We start from the raw sequence: 20830 nt of genomic DNA, 5'->3' as shown, positions 1-20830 counted from the left end.
CCAGATGAACCAATCATCGCAGTCCCCACCGATCCCGAGCCCTACTTCTATACCTCCCCGCCGACCACCGATCTGGCCATGAGAACCATATGCTGACACACAACGGCCAGTTACGGCTGTTCCTTACTGGGGATTACCGATTGAATGGAGAATAGAGGGGCTGACATGTAGCAAGTGCAAAAATACACGATCGATCCTTACAATGTGCCGTAAACGAATGCCAAGTGGAAGCGGAGGAGCACGGGATCTCCCTTGGTACCATAATTCAATTGCGCTGTAGATGATACGGTGCAGTATGGTGATTGATATTTAATGGTTTTGCAATGTAGGCATTTCTCGGTGCTGCTGTCTGCCAAAGAAAACCGCGACGAGGCCCTTGACGGGGGTGGGCATACTGAGCAATACAGAGCAATACAACTGGGTCACTCGAAGTCTTTCATGAGCGAATAAGAGGAGCGGCTCCCTTCATACGTGGGAATGGGCCCAATTCCGTGGAATTGCGTGTCCTCACGCCCGGGATATTATCGGCAGAGCTGCATCAATCGAAGGGGGGTCAGGAGTTTGGAGACATGTCACCCCGTCGTTGGGTTGGGCACACACTGCCCTGCATCGGACGGACAACTAAGTACGGGAGATACCAAATCGAACTGCAAAAAATTCTCAAAATTAATACGCCAGAAAGGATCGGTGCTATTGAAGTCTTGCTATATTCAGAACCTTGAACCGTCGAGCTGCTGCAGTTCATGGCAGGTTCGACGTGGGGACGGACCAATTAGCGGCTGCTGTGCGGCTAAAGGTTCTAGAAGGCTAAACCGGATTGCTCCTAGTGGTCTTTTGCATGTTGGACTTCGCGCTAAATTTGTTAGCAGATTTGTTAGTTCACATTGAAGGTCAAGACATAAACAAGAGGTGCAGAAGGGGTCTTGGGGACTCCTTCATAAACCAGGTTCCTGTCTTATCAGGATATACAGTCCCCAGTAGACCACCGATCGCAACATTCCTCTCGACATACCTCCCGTTGCCAGTCTTGACGTCTGTCAATCTGGACGGACATACGTTTGTTCGTTAGGGTTTCCCACTGGTCCTCCAGGTTCGCAGCGACAGTGTTTCCATCCCGTGGGTCAGTCAAAATAAACACAACATCGGCACCAAGCGAGAGCGCAGAGGTGAACCAGAACTACGAACTGCGTGCGCTGTGCCAATATCGTTTCCCTTTCTCCCGCCCTGACCTCATGATTTTCCCTTTCCCCCCTTCTTAGTCACTCTTACGGTTGCATTCATTCAACCCACTCTATCCGTCGACGTGTTTCTGGTCTTCTTCGTCTTGTTCTTCTCCCCTTACCTCCTCCCACCCCGACAAGGGAGTTCTCTTGAATCTAGAAAAGGACCAGAGACGAACAAAAAAAGAAAAAGAGAGAGAAGAGAATTTTCGAAACGAAAGGTTTCGATTTGGGGGCTTCCACAAACCAATTGATGTTCCAATCCTGGTGTATTTTCTCCATGATTTTCATTCTGGGTCGCAATTAGCAGCAATTCTTTGTGGTGAAAGCTCTGTTGCTGGACCTCCTCATTTTTCTCCTCTTTTCTCTGCTGCAACACGAACACCTCAGCCTTTCCCGTTCTACCACCACCTCGTCGTCATCTTCTCTCCTTTCTTCTTCTCCTCCTCCCACCCCGTGTGATTAGATACTCTATTTATTTCTTTTTTTTTTCTCTCTAATTCTCACGGAGAATTCCACCACGCCATGGACGATGGTTTCTCCGACGTATCCGAGCTGAGCTCGCCGCCAGCGTCACCGACACCACCGCCGGGGTTCTATCCCTCGCCGCCTCCGTCGCAGGACACAGACGAGTCCAGCGGCACCCGCAGCCAAGACCGAGACGACTTGCCGCCCGCAAGAAAAAAACGACGGGTCGCCGCCCCCAAGGAACGCCGAACACAACGTCTCGATCTCTCCACCGGCGCCGGACTGTCCTATACTGAACAGCAGGCGCAGATCGATCTGCTCACGAAGACCCTTCGTCGGCACCGCAAAATTGTCGTCATCGCTGGAGCGGGCATCTCCACCTCGGCCGGCAGTATGCATTCCCCTCTTCCCTGTCTACAACGCGTCTCGCCGCTAATCAAGATCTTCTTGCTGCCACATAGTTCCCGACTTCCGCTCCACCGATGGGCTCTTTAAATCTCTACAGAAAAAACACAACCTCAAAGCGTCGGGGAAACTCCTCTTCGATGCGGCCGTCTATCAAGATGAAGCACTAACCGCCTCTTTCCAAGACATGGTGCGGTCGCTGTCCGAAGAGGCTGCCAAGACCTCCCCCACGGCTTTTCACCACATGCTGGCGCGCCTCAGCCAAGAAAATCGTCTGACCCGTCTGTACACCCAGAACATCGATGGCATTGAGACTTCGATGCCTCCCTTGGCCACTCAGATCCCATTGAATGTGAAGGCCCCGTGGCCCCGCACGATCCAGCTGCACGGAAGCCTGGAGAAGATGGTATGCCAGAAATGTCGTCATCTCGGTGACTTCGATGGTGCCATGTTCGACCGTCCAGATGCGCCGGAATGTCCAGAGTGCGCAAGGAACAACCAATTCCGCGTCGAGACGGGGCAGCGCAGTCATGGCATCGGTAAAATGCGGCCCCGGATCGTGCTGTACAACGAACACAATCCGGATGAGGAAGCCATTACCTCGGTCATGAATGCCGATGTACGCTCGCGCCCGGACGCGCTGATTGTGGTGGGCACGAGTCTAAAGATCCCCGGCGTGCGGCGCCTGGTGAAGAGTCTTTGTTCCGTGATCCGGAGTCGCCGAAACGGAGTGACCATGTGGATCAACAATGAACCTCCGGCCGGCAAAGAGTTTGAAGATTGCTGGGATTTGATGGTCAAGGGGGACTGCGAGGAAGTGGCGCGGCTGGCCGCCCTGAAACGCTGGGATGACCACTCCGAGAATGTATTCGACGAATGTAATGCATCTGAGGTGGAGCGCGTGAAGCACGAGCATGGAGTGTCGATTGTCATTGAGACGCCGAAGAAGAAGCAAAAGACTCAAACGGGTTTCCTCACGCCTTCATCCAGCCACGACGAAGAGGCTTCCCAGTTACCAAAGAAGGGCCCGGCCAAATCTCGGTCCAATCCCGCCAGTCGCGGGCGCAGCCTCCAGGATGTACTCAAAGCGTCGAAGACCGCAGAGCCCAAGAAGCCAGCTGCAAAGAAAAGCGCGCCTCGCAAGAAGACCAAGAAAGACGAGCCGGTCAAGAATTCCCGCATCACCACCTTCAGCAAAGTTACCAAGGCGCAGAAGGTCGCGACCGACACGGAAAAGGCGGTCAAGCTGGAGAAAGAGGAAAACAAGCCAATGCACCCACTGCCCCCCGGCGCTGCTCGCAACAATGGCCCAATGTTGCCTCAGTTGGCGGAGAAGGGAGAAGAAACCCCCCCACGCAGCAGTCGTTGGCGCCAACCGGACACAATCTCCCCCAAATCGGTTCCGAATGGGATGAGCCAGTTGTTAAATCAGCCGGCCGCATGAATGCATGGCACTTGTCGCATGTCATTTTTAGTCTATCTTCTTCTATTCTTCGCCGTGATTCTTTTTTTCCGTTGATTTTGCCTTAGGGCCGTCAGTTGAACTGTCAAGATACCAGGATAGACTATGCATGTTGCAATGGCGTTTTGTGGGAAATGGGCATTGAAGAGAAACAGCAGGAAGCAATGACTCTTGCTGCTTCCACTGGGATGCTGTACTTTGAATGGTGGTTCAGACGATACCCGTCTGCCTCTGTATAATTTATGGGATGATGACCATGTATCTGGTCCTTCGGGTCGGCGTTTGGGTTGGTGTCGGTCGTGGAGTTTGGTATACATTCTCGCATTATCTATCATTCATATCATACGCTTGGAAATGAATCTGGCATTCTTGCGCATCTCAATAATTAATATCGACCCGTCCATATAACGTAGAACACTCTATCAATTAGCAGTAGAACCATACAGAATCAACCCAACCCCAAATCCCCCCTCAGCTGTGACGACGGCCCAGCATCGTCATCACTGTCCGACTCATCTCCAGCAGCATCCGGGTCTATGACCCGTTTCGCTCTCGGGTCACGATCCAAGTCCTCCACCCGATCGATATCCTCTTCCTCACCCAGCTCCTCCTCCTCCTCCTCTTCCTCTTCTTCACCCTCATCTTCCTCCTCGGCCTCAGACTCATGCTCATGCTCATGCTCATCCACCTGCTCCGCCTCATCCTGCGTCTCATCCCCATCATCCCCCTCCTCCGGCCGACTAGAAGCAGCCTCCTCTCCTTCAGCCCTCTTCACCCTCTTCGCCCCCCTGGAAGCACCACCGCCCTCCGAAGCCGCACTCCCCTTTGCGCCCTCCGCCGCAGTTGCCTCAGCATCCCCCTTCTTCGCCTTCCTCTTCCCGGCCTTCAACTCCGTAAACGCATCCAGCTCTTTCTCCAGCCTCGACCGGAACCCGTCAAACTCCAATTCCGAAATCGCACTAAAGACATCCGACGGCGCAACCGTCCGCTTCAAAGTCGCTTCATTGGCACTATAAAAAACCGATACTTAGCATGAAACATACCCACAAACCACACTATCCTTTCATCATCCGACACAGAAAGAAAAGAGAGGGGGGGGAAAAAAAGAAGGGAGGGGGCGGGGAGTAATACTGCGAAGAGAGATACGACACAAACACCGTAGCTGCTTTCTGGATAGCGAGGACTGCATCCTTCTGGATGGAGGTGTTCGGCGGGAGGACCGACTTCGCAAGCCGAAGTGTGAGGGAGCGGGGGAGAAGGTAGTCCTGTTTTATTGTGTATTTGGTATTAGTTTCTCATTTTCACAGATAAATAGAGCAAGCCCATTCACGCAAACAATATCCGGCGTCGTAAAAGAACGAAAACCAGGCAAGCAGACGGGGGAAAAAAAAGAAAGGAAGAAAAAAAAAAACCAAAATAATCATCACGAACCTCAATACTAACACCCCCCTCAGCCCTAGCCTTGAGTTGTTGCTCTGTGGCTTGGATCGGTTGCGTTTGTGTCGACGGCGATTGCGTCTGGGCCTGTGGTGAGGATGCTGCTGCGTCTTCGACGGTTTCGCCCGTGGATTTTCGGGGTGGCATTGTTGGCTGGTAGCTTCTTTTCTTATTCTTATTCTTTTCTTTTCTTCCTCGTCTTTTTCGGGTTTGGGTGTTGGGTCGGTGCGTTATGGTTCTTTGGTTGTACTGGGGGGTGGAGATGGCATCGGGTGGTGATGTTGTTACTTCCTTTTTTTCTGGTCTCCGGAGGTATGGTTCTAGAATGTCGATTTAGGGTAAATCGATGATTGTCCCTGTTCGTTGGTTCCTGGACTCAAGGGAAGAAGAATTGAGATGAAAGGGAAAAAAACGCGACGCGATGCGGAGGCGCGTGGAGAGCGGTGGCAATTCATTGATTTATCGAATCTTATCAATTGGTGGGTTTGCATACATCCATTTCGTTTTACTTGCAGGGCTTACTACACGATATTTGGGATATGCTATTCATGGTACTTAGGGTTTGGTACTTGTTTTGAGTTGAATTGGACTTGGGGTGATTAGTATTGTTTATTTATTGTGGTTTTTATTTAGTTGGATTTTTTTTTTTTATACTTGTTGGGTTAACTGTATGTGTAGTTGTGCTTTTTGTGGAGTGTGGATGCGGAAGTGAAGATTTATATATCCGCGTTGGATTTAGGGGGCGGACATGTCAGAAAAGCATCGCCTCTGAAAGATGACCATTGGATATGGATTTATTGTGTTTAGTGTCTGGTACGGTGCTATCTATTTCCATCCCTATTTTCCTATTCATACTTTTTTTTTGCCATACTGGATTGTTGAGTAATATCCCATCTACAGGACCCCATGAACTCATACTACGTATAGCCATTTCATAACTTGATATTGACATTGAAGAACATCATTCTACCGTCTTAAGAACAAAAAACCAGGCAACGCCTTTTTTGGTATCCATGTATCCATAGCAGACAAGAATAAATAAACCAGCTTATTCCACCATCTCATCGACAGCGCCATCACCCCACAGACCCTCGATCTTGAACTCCTTGGCCCATTCAGTGACAACCTGTTTCGTGTCCACGCCCGACGCAGCGGCCGCAGGAGCCGAAGCCCCATCGGTCGCGGCGACAACGGGCAGCACAGGGGCATCGACCCATCCCTGGATCCGTCCGTCCCTCCAGTCATTGATCACGGTCATGGCGGCGGCCTCGATGTTGGGCACACCGTGCTTACCCAGACGACCGCGTTTGCGTGCAACGTGAATCAGGAAGTCATGAGTCTGGTCGCCAGTGTCGAAAAGAGCGGGGATGCCATAGAGTTGCAGCAGCTTCGACTTGAGGTCTTCGGAGGCGGAGAGACGCTTGAGAAGCAGGGACACGGCCGGAACTGGGTCCTCGATCTGTTTCGGTGGGATGGCGTTCAGGAGAACGAGACGTGCACGCTCCTCCACCTGCTTCTTCCTGGTCTTCTTCTTATCTGCGTTCGGGAACACGATACCGGGCGAGTCGATCAGCTTAAGCTTGTTGTCTAGCTTCACCTCCCGCAGGTTAGTGGTGACACCGGCCTCAGCACCGGTAGGGCATGCATTGCTGGAGCCCTTGTTGAGACGGGCAGTGAGGGCATTGATGACAGAGGACTTTCCGACGTTGGGGTAACCGATCACACCGACGGAGATGGACCGCTTCAGGTTCTTGCTGTGCGCGTAGGTCTTGAGAGCCTTGAAAAGCGTCTCTGATGTGCCCTTGACGGTCAACTGCTTGTGGTCGAAGCTGTGAGCGTTGGCAGTGCCATTGGAAGCCTTCAGAGGCAGGGTGGGGAAGTATCGGCGCAAGTGGACCAGCCAGTTCTTCAGCACCGGTGGAGGGATGAGATCGATCTTGTTGAGGATGAGGATCATCCTCTTGTTTCCACCAGCTGCCGCCATAATCTCACGCTCCACATCCTTGGACCGGGTGCCCTCCGGATCCCGAGCGTCAAGCACATACAACACAACATCCGCAGCGTCAACAACCTGCTTGAACACCTTATCGAATTGCCGCCGAGAGCTCTCCTTGCTGTGAGTCTGTGAAACAAGCTGGGGAGCCGAATCGCCCAGCGCAGCACCGCCATCTGCCTCGTCCTCATCCATGCCGTCCATATCCTCATCGTCATCCTCGTCCATCTCATCGTCATCATCGCTCTCATGTTGATCATCAAACTCTGCCGCTCTCGCGCGCGCAGAGGCAAGTAGCGCAGCCATGGGGTTCGACGAATCATCGGCATCCTCATCCATATCTTCATCGTCGGAGTCACCCTCTAGATCAATATCATTCGCCTCCATCATGTCTTCGGCGTCGTCTCCCTGCTGTTGCGACTCCTTTTGTGCCTTCTTGCGAGCGCGCGCTTCATCACGGATGCGCTCCTGTTCCTCGGCCTTCAATCGCCTCCTCTCCTCCATCTCATGGAGAAGCTGAGCCTTGTGAGGGAACAAATTAGGGATACCCGGATCCTTCTTGATCTTTGAGCGCCATTCGGGATTCTGCAATGATAGTATTAACCACCGTAACTTTCCTCCAAAACAATTGAAAAGAGGAAAAAGCGTATACCTTCTTGGCAAGCTTTCTCTGTTTTCGTTGCTTGGCCGCAGAAGCCTTCTCGATCTTGTGTCGTAGCCGGACGGGCGTCCGCTTCGAGTTTTTGCCTTGGGAACGGTTAGTCCAGATTCAAACCTGATAAAAAGGCAATATGGAAAGCTCACCTAGCTTGACCATCTTGGTAGAATTTCACAAACCCCCCTTGAAACAAAAAATTGCAAAAGCAAGGGTAGGAGGGAGTAATAGAAGTTTTTTCTTCTATCCAACGAGCTCACTGTCCGAACAATTTTGTGCAAACTATTTTACCCACGCTAAGATAACCGGAGTAATATACTGCCGATCTCCGATCGTCCCGCGGATTGTGTGCCCGATCCATAAGGAATTGTCAAGTATCTACTGATTGAGATTTAAACCATTTACTTTCTTTTGATTTGGGTCGTCGGGTTCTACGTTTCTTTCGTTGTGGTATAATTTTCTGAGAGTCGTTTTTCTAGACATCGCTCCTACTTTTTTCTTTGTTCGCTCATTCTCGTCTCGATTTTTATTGAATATCCTAGTTAATCTATAAGCACAATGACTAAAGGCCAAGGCTCTTTCTCAGCCCCTCCGCAAGTCGTCACTTTTGATGGCCTCCTTTCAGACTTCGACGGAACTATCGTCGACTCGACGGATGGTAAGGACTCAAGGTCTACTTGAATAGAAAGATGCTGTATTATGGCAAAATGCTAAACTTCGGCGTTTCCTCCAGCGATTGTGAAGCACTGGCACAAGTTAGTCTGACCCCGCAGAACTATAGCCACATGGTTCTAACCCCAACGACAGGGTCGGCGAGGAGCTAGGAGTTGACCCTAAGGTTATCTTGGCCACGTCCCATGGACGTCGGAGCATTGATACGCTGCAGCTGTACGACCCGAAGCGGGCGAATTGGGAGTGTAAGTTCATGTCCTGGCCCCTCGCTCTCGGGGAGTTCTATATCAGCGAGTGATGAGAAGAGGGGTGGCGGGGGACAGGGAGGAAGCGCATGGGCTGATGATCGATTGCTCTAGATGTCAGCTCTATCGAAGGCCGCATCCCCAAAGAATATGGCTCCGATGCCGTTGAAATCCCCGGCGCTAGATACCTCCTTTCGCAGCTCGACGACGCCGGTGCCTGCTGGGGTGTCGTCACCTCTGGTACGCGTGCACTCATCGATGGTTGGCTAGGTGTCATGAACCTCACGCACCCAAAAATGCTTGTTGTTGCAGAGGATGTCGAGCAGGGCAAGCCCGACCCGCGGTGCTATCTGCTTGGCCGTCAGCGCCTCGGCCTGGAACATTCGTCATCGCTAGTCGTGCTTGAGGATGCGCCCTCGGGCATTAAGGCAGGCAAGGCTGCGGGATTCAAGGTGATCGCACTGACGACGACCCACTCACTGGCGCAGCTTCAAGAGGCTGGCGCAGACTGGATTGTGGAAGACTTGAGAAGTCTTTCGGTCAAGGGTGTGGTTGACGGACGCATTCAGTTGGAGATTCGGGATGCATATCAATAAAGGGGAGATATGGGATCAATAGACTAGACTGGCCTGGTTTTCCACCTTCCTATTTCTTTCTCCGGTTTTACAATGGGCCCCAGGGTTATGTAGACATTATCTTCTTTTCTTTTAGTTTGCTTGTACATAGAAGGTTAGAACACATACTCCAAAGTATATAGACAAAGTACGGGACCCGTTCAAGTGATATGACATGTACAAATGTATGTACAAGTAAGGAAGTTGCCTTGCATGGCGCTAATGCTTGGACGGTACGATGCCCACACAGAATTCGCTCAGTAGCTCCATACCGAATGACGGCTCGAGCACTCCCAATGGAGATGAAACAACGCCAAACGACTGGGGCTGAAACGGTACCAGGCTGGCTGAGTCGAGTCTGGCCGAGATTCTGAGAAGCAAGTACCACTACTACCGACTAAGGAAGGCGAGCGTGGCGAGAAAACGCCGTGATGTAGATGAGGATCCATAGAGGACCCATCGCGAACCTTGAACGATGGCGGTGTGAAGTGGCTCTAATCGGAACGATGGAGACTATGGAGCAGGCTCCATCCAGGAGAGTCTTCCGAAAAGTGACCTCGACACCGAGAAACACCGAGAGATCTTTGCCGAGGCATCACCGCCTTCCTACCCTGCATGACAGATCTTAAAGCCCTGCTTATTCTGGAATCCAGGTGTAATATATCATGGAATAGCTAATGTTTAAGTTAAACGTCCTAGGGTTAGACATCGCTCACCGACAACCTGATGCTCAACCGAGTCTCAACAAGTTCCGATAAGCTCCAAATGTGCAAGAAAAAGAAGACCTATTGCATGCAAAGTGGCCGTGAAACGCAAGCTGGACCCGATCTAGGAAAGAGGGAAAGCTTGGTAAGTAGCCCAGAGAACGATCAAACTGCAACCCAGGCTAAACAGGGAACGACTGGATTGTGGCAGCAATCCACATCCACACGAGCTGTTCCAGAACAGATTCGAGGGGTGAGATGAAGAACTTTGGGTTGCAGGCCGAGAACGCCATGCCAAACACCTCGTTTACAGAAGAGGGCGATGGAGTTCTGGAAAAAGACAGGTCAATTCCAGCCGCCCTTCCCTTAACCTGGAAGCAACAGTGATCGTGATCGGCGTAATCCCCGCCGCGTTGTCCATTAGGACGGACTGGAGCCTACCAGTGCTGCGTACTTGTGGCTTTAGCTTGTTTCTGATACTGTCGTCGCAGTATGCAAGGGATAGAGAGACACAGGATAGGAATACCACCGGGATGTTGGGTTTTGGTTCTCCATTCGTTTTCTGCGACATTTTGGACGAATGTGAACGCTTTGCGTGAAAACGGGTTATCCATCACACCGGTAGAGTTCTATGGAAAGAGCAGCAGCATGTAAAGGCGTGTGCCTAACCGGTTTGGAAGACGAGCCAGAAACTGGGTATTCCTGACCCGCATCGTTCGAATGACTGCTGTATGACTTTCTCGAAGTACTGCAGTGCATCTACCCGTAAAGCATAACATCTCATCTCCTAAGCGGGAGTGAACTACTCCGTATCAGGGAGTTTAAAGGGGGGGAATAAGGAAAAAGAAAATAAAAAGAGAAAAAAAAGAGAGAGCGAACGGCAGCGGCCCTGAGCGTTGAGCAGCGTTCGTACGAAGGGACAGAGAGTCAAGCCAACGTAAATCAAGGCGCTGTGGCTTGAGAGTTGACCCCGGGAAAGGAGTTCATTGGTGCATATCAATCGGCACTATTTAACAACTTCTGACAAATTCTCCTCGACTTCATCCGTGCACGACGAGACGACTAGACCAGGAAGTCCAGGGATGCGACGATGGGAAAGCCCTGCAGTAGATCACAAACCCGAAAAAAAAAGAAAAGAAAACAAGAAAAAGCAAATACACAGAAAAACAAACGTAAAATGGGCTCAACTGTGGCTGATATTACGAGCACCGCCACGCAGCTGAAGTCTAGTTTCCTGTGGCTGTGGTGCTGCAAGACGCGTACGGTATACTTCCTCCGCAGACTCCGTCTGCATCTCTATCAGTTTGGTAATCCTTAGTCAACTATCTAAAGTTGACTATGGTATGTACTAACCTGAGTGAGTCTAGTGATTGTGATGATTGTCGCTGTTGCATCATCCGTGAACAATGACCCCATATCATCAGGTAATGGAGATTAAGATTGACGCATGGGAAATCAGCGTGGTAAAATCCGACCCAAGGGGATGGAGTCGGATCGTACGTATGTAAGCAAGTTTAGACCAACCTTATAATTCCAAAGGCAGGGATACGATGCTATCGTCGATCACTTATCGGAGTGGTGACTCTGTACTGTCAGACTTGCTTCAGGGGCAGCACAGTTTTGTGCACCCACCAGCTTCCTCAATTTCCATCCTTGACAGCCACATTGATACACCGATGTCTTCGGCGAATTTCTTCTAAAGGGGGCCAATATTTGAGATCCCTACATCGGGTGACAACGGCTCGTCACAGAGCCCACCTGTCTGAAAATCACTTGGAAGCGATCCGTGCGGTTGCTTGCGGATCGTCGCAGGGGTCAGGCAAAGGACCTCCAGCGAGATCTCTTTTTTTCTCTTTTTCTCTTTTTTTTTTTTTTTTTACCCACAATGCTCGGCTCCGAAGTTTCCAAGCATTTGGAGAGGTGATAGAGGAAGATGCTGGGGGCGAACCACAATGATTGCTAATTGGTCTGGGCTTGGAGTATGACATTTATTTGTCCCGATCCCAGTGCTAGCCATTGACTATAGTATTAGCACAGTGTACTAAATGGATACACAATGGGTCCGTGATACCTTCGCGTTGGGTATCTATTGTATGGGTGATTATGGAGTACTCCAGAGCTCTCAAGCTCAATTAGGTCCCGCACTACATACACGTGAACGATGGAGATCTCTTTCAGGTGTTCGCATCGATGAACAGCCATGATCCCTGCTCCAGTCGCAAGGGCTTCGGTTAATCACGAGCCGTGATGTATGTCTGTATGTATGTACAGAGTCCCGTAAGACTGTGCAATGGTACTTTTGCCTTAGAATTCAATTTGGCTTACCATTACGACCTGAGAACTGTGTAGAATAGTTCATTACGCCCCCTTTCTCTCGGTTCCACCAACGCCCCCTCTTTCGAGAGCCTGACGAGGATCGTCTGGAAATTTCGGGTCCGGTACCGCAGTGCCGGAACTTGCAAATCATAGACGTTGAGTTGCTGTCACACTACGGAGTACTTAGCCGAAACAAAAAAAAAAGGGAAGTGGGATGAACGTATCCCCAGGAAAACCGAAGCATGCATTAACCGCTCAGGTAGTGACGGTTGCTGGGTAAATGGGAAAACCAGTGGGAAAAGGGCAGCACATATGATAGCACCGAACCGCTCCGTTCGTCTTCCCCCTAGCATGGTCTGGTTCCCCTCCATATGCATGGCAATGCGTTTGGAACTGCTGTTGCGTAACCTCGTGACTTGGCGTGGGCGGTTCGGATTGCATCATGATTAGCGGCTTTTCGGGGAGCATGGCTGATTGACAGAAACCAGGAACCCGGAAATGGCCCCAGTGGTGGAGTCCAACTATGAACGCTCCCTCTCCTGTGCTTCCAGGCATCTGCCAATGTCAAGACTGAAAAGTCAGGCCCTGTCACGCTTTTCCCGTAGGGCTTTGAAAGGAAAAGGAAGGAGATAAGTGAGTCGCGGGCTTTCATTCGACAATCGAGCAGATCCTTGTGGTGATCGACGGGATCTGTAGACTATTGATTTTAGTGGGTCTTGGCCTGAGTGCTGCCACGCTTTTCCCACTCTTTTTTAGATTTCCCTTAGACCAACTGGATGATTCTCTGTCCCATGAACTTTGTGGGAAACGATGACAGGCGCATCTGGAGATCCGTGCTAACTGTTGCGGGTGTACGTATGCACTCGGTATCCGTACACGAATGGATCAAAATAATAATAAAAAAACACCTCAGTAGCGTGCTCTGTGCAGTGAGGGTCCCTTAGCACTCCATACTGTCGCCACTGCTCTGCCCAAGTGCTTCGCCTTTGGGCTTCCCCTCTTTTGGCTAACCGAAGGAAATCCTCCTCCACCTGACCTCAGGTGCTGGGGATGAAGTAGAAAAGAAAAAGCAAAGGAAAACCAGTGACGATGAGCAGGTTTCACGGATGGTTTTTTAAGTCTGTAGCAAACTTGACCTGAACTGCTTATTTTGGGTTTCATATTAGGGGTGGTTTGACGTAGATGCCCCCAGTGAATATACTGCAAACCAACAAGTAACCTGGTTAATATCGGAGTTTGGCAGAGAGAACCTTGGGAGTCAAGCGGTCCGTCACCGCTAAACCCAACCCAGAACTTCCGGACGGGCTCCAGGGATCTTCAGCGAATCCGATGACCAGAATCCCACGGATGGACCCCGATGACCCTTGACCCCGTGATTGAATCTTGGCCTCAGGCAAGGCCATCATTGGGCGACATTGCAGGCACATCGATGGATCTCGGGAGACTTCCAGGCGAGCTTCATGTTCGTTTTGGCTTGATTGGATGGGGATTGGGGGTATGACCCACTCCCCACACATACCTAATGCGCCCTCTGACACGATTTCGCTCTGGCAATGCAGTGTGGGAGAACTGGGTGGAAAATCATCACACCCTTGTAGGGAGTAGATAGCATGTATACTCCATCATATCAACGGACAACTTCACTATTGGCGACGGTTTGTTTTAGCATTGTTTCGGGGCCCATATCTCTGCTTCACGGGATCTTCCAAATTCCCATATGGGACCCCGCCCCCCTAGGTAAAGCTAAATTGTCTGGTCCCTGGGCTATGACGCTAATGCAGGAACTGACGAAGCTCTTGCTAGTAATGGGAGTACTGACGGAGTTACCAGTTTCACTTTGAATCATAATTATGGTGACACCCGTGAGATTGGATGCCGACAGTGTCACCACCTGTAGGAGTTACGGTCACTCAAGCTTAAAATCGCATCAGTTGTGCTCCTTGGCTTTTTTTCTCTTTTTGTTTTTTCTGTTTTCTGATTTTCTTTTCGGCTCTTTCCCCCCTTTTTAAACTTTGGGTGTGTCGCGGGAAAGATCCCGTACTGAACTTAGCCGTCTTCCACCAATTATATCCATTGTATCGGATTACAACTGTACATCTACAAACTCAGACGGGATGACTGGAACATCGGAAACAACTACGGATGTGAGGAGACAAAAAGTACCAAGGAAGAAGCCTTATTAGATACAACAATAGTCAATCGATTCTTAATTTTCTACTATCAGCTAGAAGCCCTAGGAATGCGACATGGATGGTGCAGGAAAAAAAAAGAAAGAAAAAAAAAGTAAACTTCACAGGACGATACAGTCAGTATGGGCCTGTCGCTCGGCATACACGAACATCTGCCTGAGACTGTCGCGGTCACCGCCACAGTGCCACTGCCTAATGAGGGTCTGTAATAGATGCACGTCCAGAGCTACGTACCTACATAACATATGTATGTACCTATGCATGTATGTACTTAGCACCATGATGTTCTACTTCCATAATGATAATACTTGTAGTGACGATTACTGTATGTTTTTATTTACCCCATTTTAAGTATTAGGTTTATTCAATGCCCTTTTGAGTTATTTTAAGCCCTGGCTGCCAAGCTAGTTTGTAAGAGAGAGAGAGAGAGAGAGAGAGAGCGAGACACCGGAAAAGAGCCCAAGGCCGCCACCCCCTAGAACCTCGCGAAGCGGCACCACCACAAACCCACTTTCGGCCATTATTTTGGTGGTCGGTGCCTTTCGGTTTGGTACCGTACCTGATACTGTCCGTACTCCCATACAGTGGTAACCAACCAACTCTACCACTGTGGGAGGGTACCTAAGATCGCTACCATGGATGCGTTCCCAGATAAGGTAGATGATAATAATAAGTTCAGGGGGAAGGATGTCATTTCATCTAGACGAATTGTCTGCAGAGAGAAATCCGTGAACTTCCTCTTCTTTTTTGGTTATTCTTCATTTGATTTTTTTTTTTAATTCTATCTTAGCACTGGGTTTACTAATCCAAAGCGATTGGGTTTATCGTGCATACCTGGGAATAGCCCAGAACAATTAAGCTAAAATCGGGAAGCTGCGAGGACGGCTGAAGCGCTGATTCCCCCCGGTCACCCATGCTGACGGTAAATACGGCATTGATACCAAACCGCTTCGAAACCTCTCTCAGGTCCCGCTCGGTGATCTTCCAATCACAATTGGGCCCTCCACACCTTTTGCTTTTCCCAGGCAGCCGCTGCCAATCTCTCCATCCGCCGATATCCACACCACTTCCCTTTCCCTTTCCACCCCCCCAATTCCTCAGTCCCCAGTGACTGGTGTCAATCATCTGGGATTTTTTTTTTCTCTTCTTTTCTTTTTTTCCTTTTTCTTTTTTTGATTTTCGATTTTCGATTTTCGATTTTCTAATTTTTTCGAGCCCTTTTTGTCTTTTTCAGTCTTTCTCTCACTCAGACTCTACTTTCTTTCCTCATTCTCTCCTTTTCCTCTTTTGTCCCCTCTTTTCTATATTTTCTTTTTTTACTATTTCTTGCTTTCATTCTCGATCTGCTTAGTCGTTCCTTCCCTTTCCCTATTCTGATATCTGCTTATTAGTACCGCTGTCCGACTCAGTACATTCATTAATCCTCTCCCTCTCTGTCTTAATCCATCCGGTCTGCTGCTGTGTTGTATACCACCGCAACTATACCCAGCAACAACCTGTCAATCTCTCATTCCACCCAACCCTTCCTTTCATCCTTTTATAAAAGAGCTTATCTCTCCTCCCCCTCAAAGAAGTCATTCTTAATCCAACCACTCATACTTCCTCTTGTGATCCAATTGTTCAATGATCTAGAACCGTTACCTATCGAGAGTTGCCGCTATCTTGTGCAGTAACAGGTCCAGTCTTAATATACCCTTCCCTCATCCTCTCTCCCTCCTCCTATTACCCTCACACGCCAACCACCGCAACCATGAATTATCTCCACCATCCATACGCGTATGCTGGTCATGCTGCGGTCCCCATGGAACAGCCCATTGGCTATGATCCGACAATGGCACACCCGTCCATGATGCACCCAATGGACGGCTACATCTATCCCCACCCACCTTTTGACATGATCGACTTCTACCATCAGCCCATCATGGACTACGAGGAATATGCAGAGAACTTGTCTCGTCCACGGTTGACTAAGGAACAAGTTGAGACCCTAGAGGCCCAGTTCCAGGCTCACCCGAAACCCAGCAGCAATGTAAAGCGTCAATTGGCCGCTCAAACGAACCTTAGCCTTCCTCGGGTTGCTGTTAGTGATTCCCCACTCTACATTTAGCGCCTCTTAACCTAAGCTAATGCTTCTTACAGAACTGGTTCCAAAATAGACGCGCAAAGGCCAAGCAGCAGAAGCGACAGGAAGAGTTCGAAAGGATGCAGAAGGCGAAGACAGAGGCTGAGGAGGCTGCACGGATCAAGACAGAAAATGCCGAAAAGTCCGAATCGAACCCAGATATCAAAGAAGAGACAGACAAGGATACCCCGAAGCAATCATCCGATCAAACCATGTCTGATGACCGTACCAAGGCATCTGCTTCCAACTCACGATCGAAGCATCAGAAAACAAAGAGCGAGTCGGCTCGGGAAGCAACCTTTGCTTCATTGCAACGAGCGTTGAATGCCGCTGTTGCTGCCCGAGAACATTATAGTCCTGATGAACAGGGTCAACCTGCTACCATACATGAGGGCTCGGTGTCTCCGACGACAACATACTCAGGCATTAACAACCATGATGATAACCAGGCTGCTCAGAGCAATTCCACAACTCCGTTTTCCGAGTGGGAAAACACAAAGGAGACTGCGATGTCGTGGACTGCATCTCAGAGCCCCCAAGAGCATCTTGGCTACTCTGCCGCCGAGTCGCTGACTGTCCCTCAAATAGACGGCCCTCATCAAAATGCACAGCAAAACGACACGCTGCAGTTCCACTCTTCACAGAATGAGGAGTGGTCCAGCCAGGTGCAAGGGACAAAACCCTTCCCTAGCTATCATTCATCCAGCGATGCTGAAACTTATAGTGCAGCTCAATATACCCTGCACCCAGAGAGCTCATTGTCAAGGCGAGGATCATCTGATGATCTCGCCGACTCCCTTGAAGGCATCGGGATTCATGCGGCGGGACTTCCGATCAGAACAGACCGGTCTTCATGGAAAGAAGCTGGCAAGGAACTTGATCTTGCGGCCCGGAGAAAGCGGCCAAGGCCTGCTGCTATCGGTACTTCGAGGTCGTCGTCCATGTTGGCAGGATCGTCATCTATGTCACCGACCACAAGACTACCAAGTTATGGCTCTGCACCTGGTGTGAGACAGTCGAAGTCAGCGCAATGTCTCAACACACGTTACGCAGGTGTTCGGAAAGCATCTGCAGCTCAGCGTTCGCCTCTGAATCTGTCTTCATTTGCCGAAGCCGGGACCTTGAGTACTTCCAAGCCAGAGATGTCATCGATGCTGTCGCCCGCTGTCACCACGGGCGGGCTGGCGCCACCAACACCCCTGACACCGGATGACCTGCATCACTTCCTTCCAAATACCCCTAGTGATGGCGGTTACTGTCTGTCTGCCCAACCCACCAGCCAATTGTTCCCCACAACACAGCCCATGCAAATCAACATTGCCTCTCCTCCCGCTACACCTCTGGCCATGGATATGCTTTCCACCTACCAATACCACAGTGTTGTTCCGCCAATGTCCGCGCCTGCCCATTATACTTCGTTTCCTGATTATGTCACTTGTGAAGGAGCCCCTTTGACGGGCAGGAGTTGGACAGGCGCCAACTCGATGCCTTCACCAGAGGCAGCCTTTCAGAGCCGTGTCCCAATCACCCAGGCGGATGTTCCATCTCTGTCGTATGGACAACCTGCTGATAACCTCTCCGCTGCTGGGTCACCGCCCTTAATGTATACCACGGATGCCGATATGCATACATCGACAGGGTCATTCCATGGCGATGCGAAGCAGACGGAGTTCTATATTCACGAATTCCCCGAGCAGCAGGAAGCCCATCGGTTTGTTGCGCAGCAACTGCCGCAGAAACCCAAGGCGTATACATTCAACAATCAAACGCCGAGCGATTGGAATGCAAATTAGAACAAAAAGGGAAGTAAAATAATTCGGCGTTTGGTTTCATGTATGGGGGCTTACACACGGTCTCTCGGTGGTGATTTGTGCCATTACTCTGTATGCAATTCTATCTCTGTCTTTCCCTGTCGCATTGTCTGCTGTTACGCCATGGGACTCCCTCATATCCCAGGTCTTGTCTGTTTGATTCCCAGAGCATTCGTGTTGGTGTGTTTCTTCGGCGTCTGCCATTGGCTTGTTTTTTTTTTTTGGTTCGGCTGTGAATTAGTACTGGGTTGGAAATATTTTGGATGCTGTTGGATTTTGCATATGTATTTGGAAGCGGATGGACTTTTTTTTTTTTTTTTTGACATATATATTTGGAGGCTTGATTTCTTCGTGTCACGTATTTAATAATCCCCCCTGTAATTACTACTAATACTGATTCTATGGATGACGATTGCCATTGCAGCATCGTCGGACCTCTCGATTGGACACACGTGCTGCACCACTGGCTTATTTTATTTTCTACTTCGCTTTCTCTCTTTGCCTGGGTATTCGCTCCGAGAACGGAGGAAGCTGTGCCATGATGTTACCAATTGGCAAGTCGAGCGATATTAAGTCGATGGGTCTCGAGGGCCGTTAGCTCGCACGTGCTGGTCTGGTAGGCAACAAGTCGCGATTACACAATATCATCATGATGCCAGCCACGCAGGCATCGGACGGAAACAATGCTATATAATGGAGGCCGCCGATCGGTGTTTCTTGATTCCACGACCTCCGCCAGCATTGTGCTTCCATCATGAAGATCTCGGGCTTTACTTCAGTAGCGCTGGGCCTGGCTGCCTTTGCGGAAGCTTCTTATGTCAACTATACCACAGTACCTGGATATTTCTTGCAGGATGAGGCGACAACCGATCCATCCACCTTTGACTTCGTCAGTGCCTAGCTTACTTTCCCTTTCACCTCCGTCATCGCTAACTACGAATCAGACAATCACCAACTTCGGCCTGATCAATCGCACATACCCAACCGACAAAGGACATGGTGATAAGAACAACCACCGTACCCAATGGGAGCGGTTCTACCACCAAGTAGTCGAATTGAACCGTCGATCACCTCCCAATGTCAATTACAAGGTCTTATTCCTAGGCCGCCACGGCGAAGGTTGGCACAACGCAGCTGAATCATACTACGGCACGCCTGCCTGGAACGTGAGTACCAAAAGTCACCTGATGACCATGCCAAATCACCATCTTGCTAACATCAACCAGTGCTACTGGTCCCTCCTGGACGGAAACGGCACTGCCACCTGGCGCGATGCCGAGCTCACAGACGCCGGCGTCGAGCAGGCCCAAATCGCCCACGATTTCTGGCAAAAGGAGCTAGACACGCAACACATTCACCCACCGGACAGCTACTTCGTCAGCCCCCTAACACGCACCCTTCGCACAGCAAATATCACCTTCTCTGGCCTCCGTCTCCCACACGGAAGCACGCCCTTCCGCCCTCTGATCAAAGAGTATCTCCGGGAAGGAATCAGCATCCACACATGCGATCAACGTCGCAACCGCACATACATCCACGACCTATTCCCCACATGGCCCATCGAACGCGGATTCACAGAGAAAGACGAGCTCTGGAACGGCGTAACAGCCGAAACCAGCGCCGCGCAGGACCTCCGCAGTGAATCTGCCCTGGACTCAATCTTCCAAGCCGACAGCTCCGGCCTCTTCGTCTCGATTACGAGCCACTCGGGCGAAATTAGCTCGATCCTTCGTGTGGTCAAGCATCGTACCTTTAAGCTTAAAACTGGTGCTGTCATACCTGTTCTCGTGCGCGCCGAGACCGTCCCTGAGACCCCGACCACGACCTCGGTTTCGTGGACTGCTAGTGCGCACTGTACCGCGCCGCCTGTGACGTCTGTCGACTCGTGCGTGTGCCCCTCTACCGCAGTCCCTGTGACAACGCCCTTGGTTACTGTTTCTGTATAAGCCAGGATCGCGATGCCTATATACTGTCTGGGTGATTGGAGTGTGTGTGTATCTATAAAATAATGTTCTTGCTATGTCTTGCTGCGCAAAAGAGTGTATACGTAGATTATGATTGACTACGTGTGCTTATCGACGTGACATAGGATATCGTAAATTCAATCTTAACTACTGGAATGAAATAAAATTCCACCAAAATGCAAGAGAGAAGATGGCAAGAGCACCAACCATTAAGGCAAAATATCCGACCAGAAAAAAATCATGGACATAGGCGCACGCGTATAGTCCTTGCAACGGAGTATCTCCAGGCTGTTCAATCAACTTACCGAAAAGGAACAATCATAGACAAATGGGGAAAATGTATTCAAATTAGAAGCCCCAGAGCATGAACCTGCGTGCAATCTGCATACTATAAACACAAACATTGAAAACATCAACATACGCAACCAGCATCCACAGGGCGCAGAGTTCAATGTCCAACATGAACACATGAAGAGCTGAGTAGAGTGAAGACAATCATAAAATGCTCGGCAAAGTAAGGACTGAGAAGACCAGTAGACTGCAAACGCCCGCC

At 50.1% G+C, this 20830-nt stretch overlaps 8 protein-coding genes across 8 annotated transcripts; 5 read left to right on the top strand and 3 right to left on the bottom strand.

The window, feature by feature from the left end:
• Window positions 1-388: 388 nt before the first annotated feature.
• On the bottom strand, window positions 389-789 carry BDV37DRAFT_262523 (uncharacterized protein). Its single transcript, XM_032083430.1, has one exon. It carries the CDS (start codon window positions 743-745, stop codon window positions 554-556), a length of 192 nt encoding a protein of 63 aa, XP_031936068.1. The 5' UTR covers window positions 746-789; the 3' UTR covers window positions 389-553.
• Window positions 790-1440: 651 nt separating this feature from the next.
• Window positions 1441-3553, top strand: BDV37DRAFT_22337 (putative SIR2 family histone deacetylase (Hst4)). Its single transcript, XM_032080210.1, has 2 exons — window positions 1441-2079; window positions 2150-3553. Exons 1-2 carry the CDS (start codon window positions 1746-1748, stop codon window positions 3535-3537), a joined length of 1722 nt encoding a protein of 573 aa, XP_031936067.1. The 5' UTR covers window positions 1441-1745; the 3' UTR covers window positions 3538-3553.
• A 405-nt stretch (window positions 3554-3958) lies between these two features.
• cbfA (putative CBF/NF-Y family transcription factor) lies at window positions 3959-5263 on the bottom strand. The gene is made up of 3 exons (XM_032080206.1): window positions 4987-5263; window positions 4687-4820; window positions 3959-4565 (listed from the first exon to the last, which is right to left on the bottom strand). The coding sequence occupies exons 1-3, from the start codon at window positions 5137-5139 to the stop codon at window positions 4004-4006; spliced, it is 849 nt and encodes a 282-aa protein (XP_031936066.1). The 5' UTR covers window positions 5140-5263; the 3' UTR covers window positions 3959-4003.
• A 669-nt stretch (window positions 5264-5932) lies between these two features.
• On the bottom strand, window positions 5933-7871 carry BDV37DRAFT_262520 (putative GTP binding protein). The gene is made up of 3 exons (XM_032083429.1): window positions 7790-7871; window positions 7638-7732; window positions 5933-7570 (listed from the first exon to the last, which is right to left on the bottom strand). The coding sequence occupies exons 1-3, from the start codon at window positions 7800-7802 to the stop codon at window positions 6041-6043; spliced, it is 1638 nt and encodes a 545-aa protein (XP_031936065.1). The 5' UTR covers window positions 7803-7871; the 3' UTR covers window positions 5933-6040.
• Window positions 7872-8198: 327 nt separating this feature from the next.
• Window positions 8199-9153, top strand: BDV37DRAFT_288228 (HAD family hydrolase; the record flags this gene model as incomplete). Its single annotated transcript, XM_032088244.1, has 4 exons — window positions 8199-8298; window positions 8374-8395; window positions 8448-8557; window positions 8672-9153. The coding sequence occupies 4 exons, from the start codon at window positions 8199-8201 to the stop codon at window positions 9151-9153; spliced, it is 714 nt and encodes a 237-aa protein (XP_031936064.1).
• A 4546-nt stretch (window positions 9154-13699) lies between these two features.
• Window positions 13700-14127, top strand: BDV37DRAFT_262506 (uncharacterized protein). The gene has a single exon (XM_032083428.1). The coding sequence runs from the start codon at window positions 13802-13804 to the stop codon at window positions 14030-14032; it is 231 nt and encodes a 76-aa protein (XP_031936063.1). The 5' UTR covers window positions 13700-13801; the 3' UTR covers window positions 14033-14127.
• A 1731-nt stretch (window positions 14128-15858) lies between these two features.
• BDV37DRAFT_22216 (uncharacterized protein) lies at window positions 15859-18313 on the top strand. The gene is made up of 2 exons (XM_032080186.1): window positions 15859-16460; window positions 16520-18313. The coding sequence occupies exons 1-2, from the start codon at window positions 16131-16133 to the stop codon at window positions 18293-18295; spliced, it is 2106 nt and encodes a 701-aa protein (XP_031936062.1). The 5' UTR covers window positions 15859-16130; the 3' UTR covers window positions 18296-18313.
• A 664-nt stretch (window positions 18314-18977) lies between these two features.
• Window positions 18978-20356, top strand: BDV37DRAFT_22165 (histidine phosphatase superfamily). The gene is made up of 3 exons (XM_032080177.1): window positions 18978-19202; window positions 19258-19479; window positions 19540-20356. The coding sequence occupies exons 1-3, from the start codon at window positions 19068-19070 to the stop codon at window positions 20257-20259; spliced, it is 1077 nt and encodes a 358-aa protein (XP_031936061.1). The 5' UTR covers window positions 18978-19067; the 3' UTR covers window positions 20260-20356.
• Window positions 20357-20830: the final 474 nt, after the last annotated feature.

Source organism: Aspergillus pseudonomiae (assembly GCF_009193645.1).
Source record: "Aspergillus pseudonomiae strain CBS 119388 unplaced genomic scaffold BDV37scaffold_112, whole genome shotgun sequence".
Taxonomy (NCBI): Eukaryota; Fungi; Ascomycota; class Eurotiomycetes; order Eurotiales; family Aspergillaceae; genus Aspergillus; species Aspergillus pseudonomiae.
Note: the sequence above shows the minus strand (reverse complement) of the source record. Positions and strands in the feature narration are given on the sequence as shown.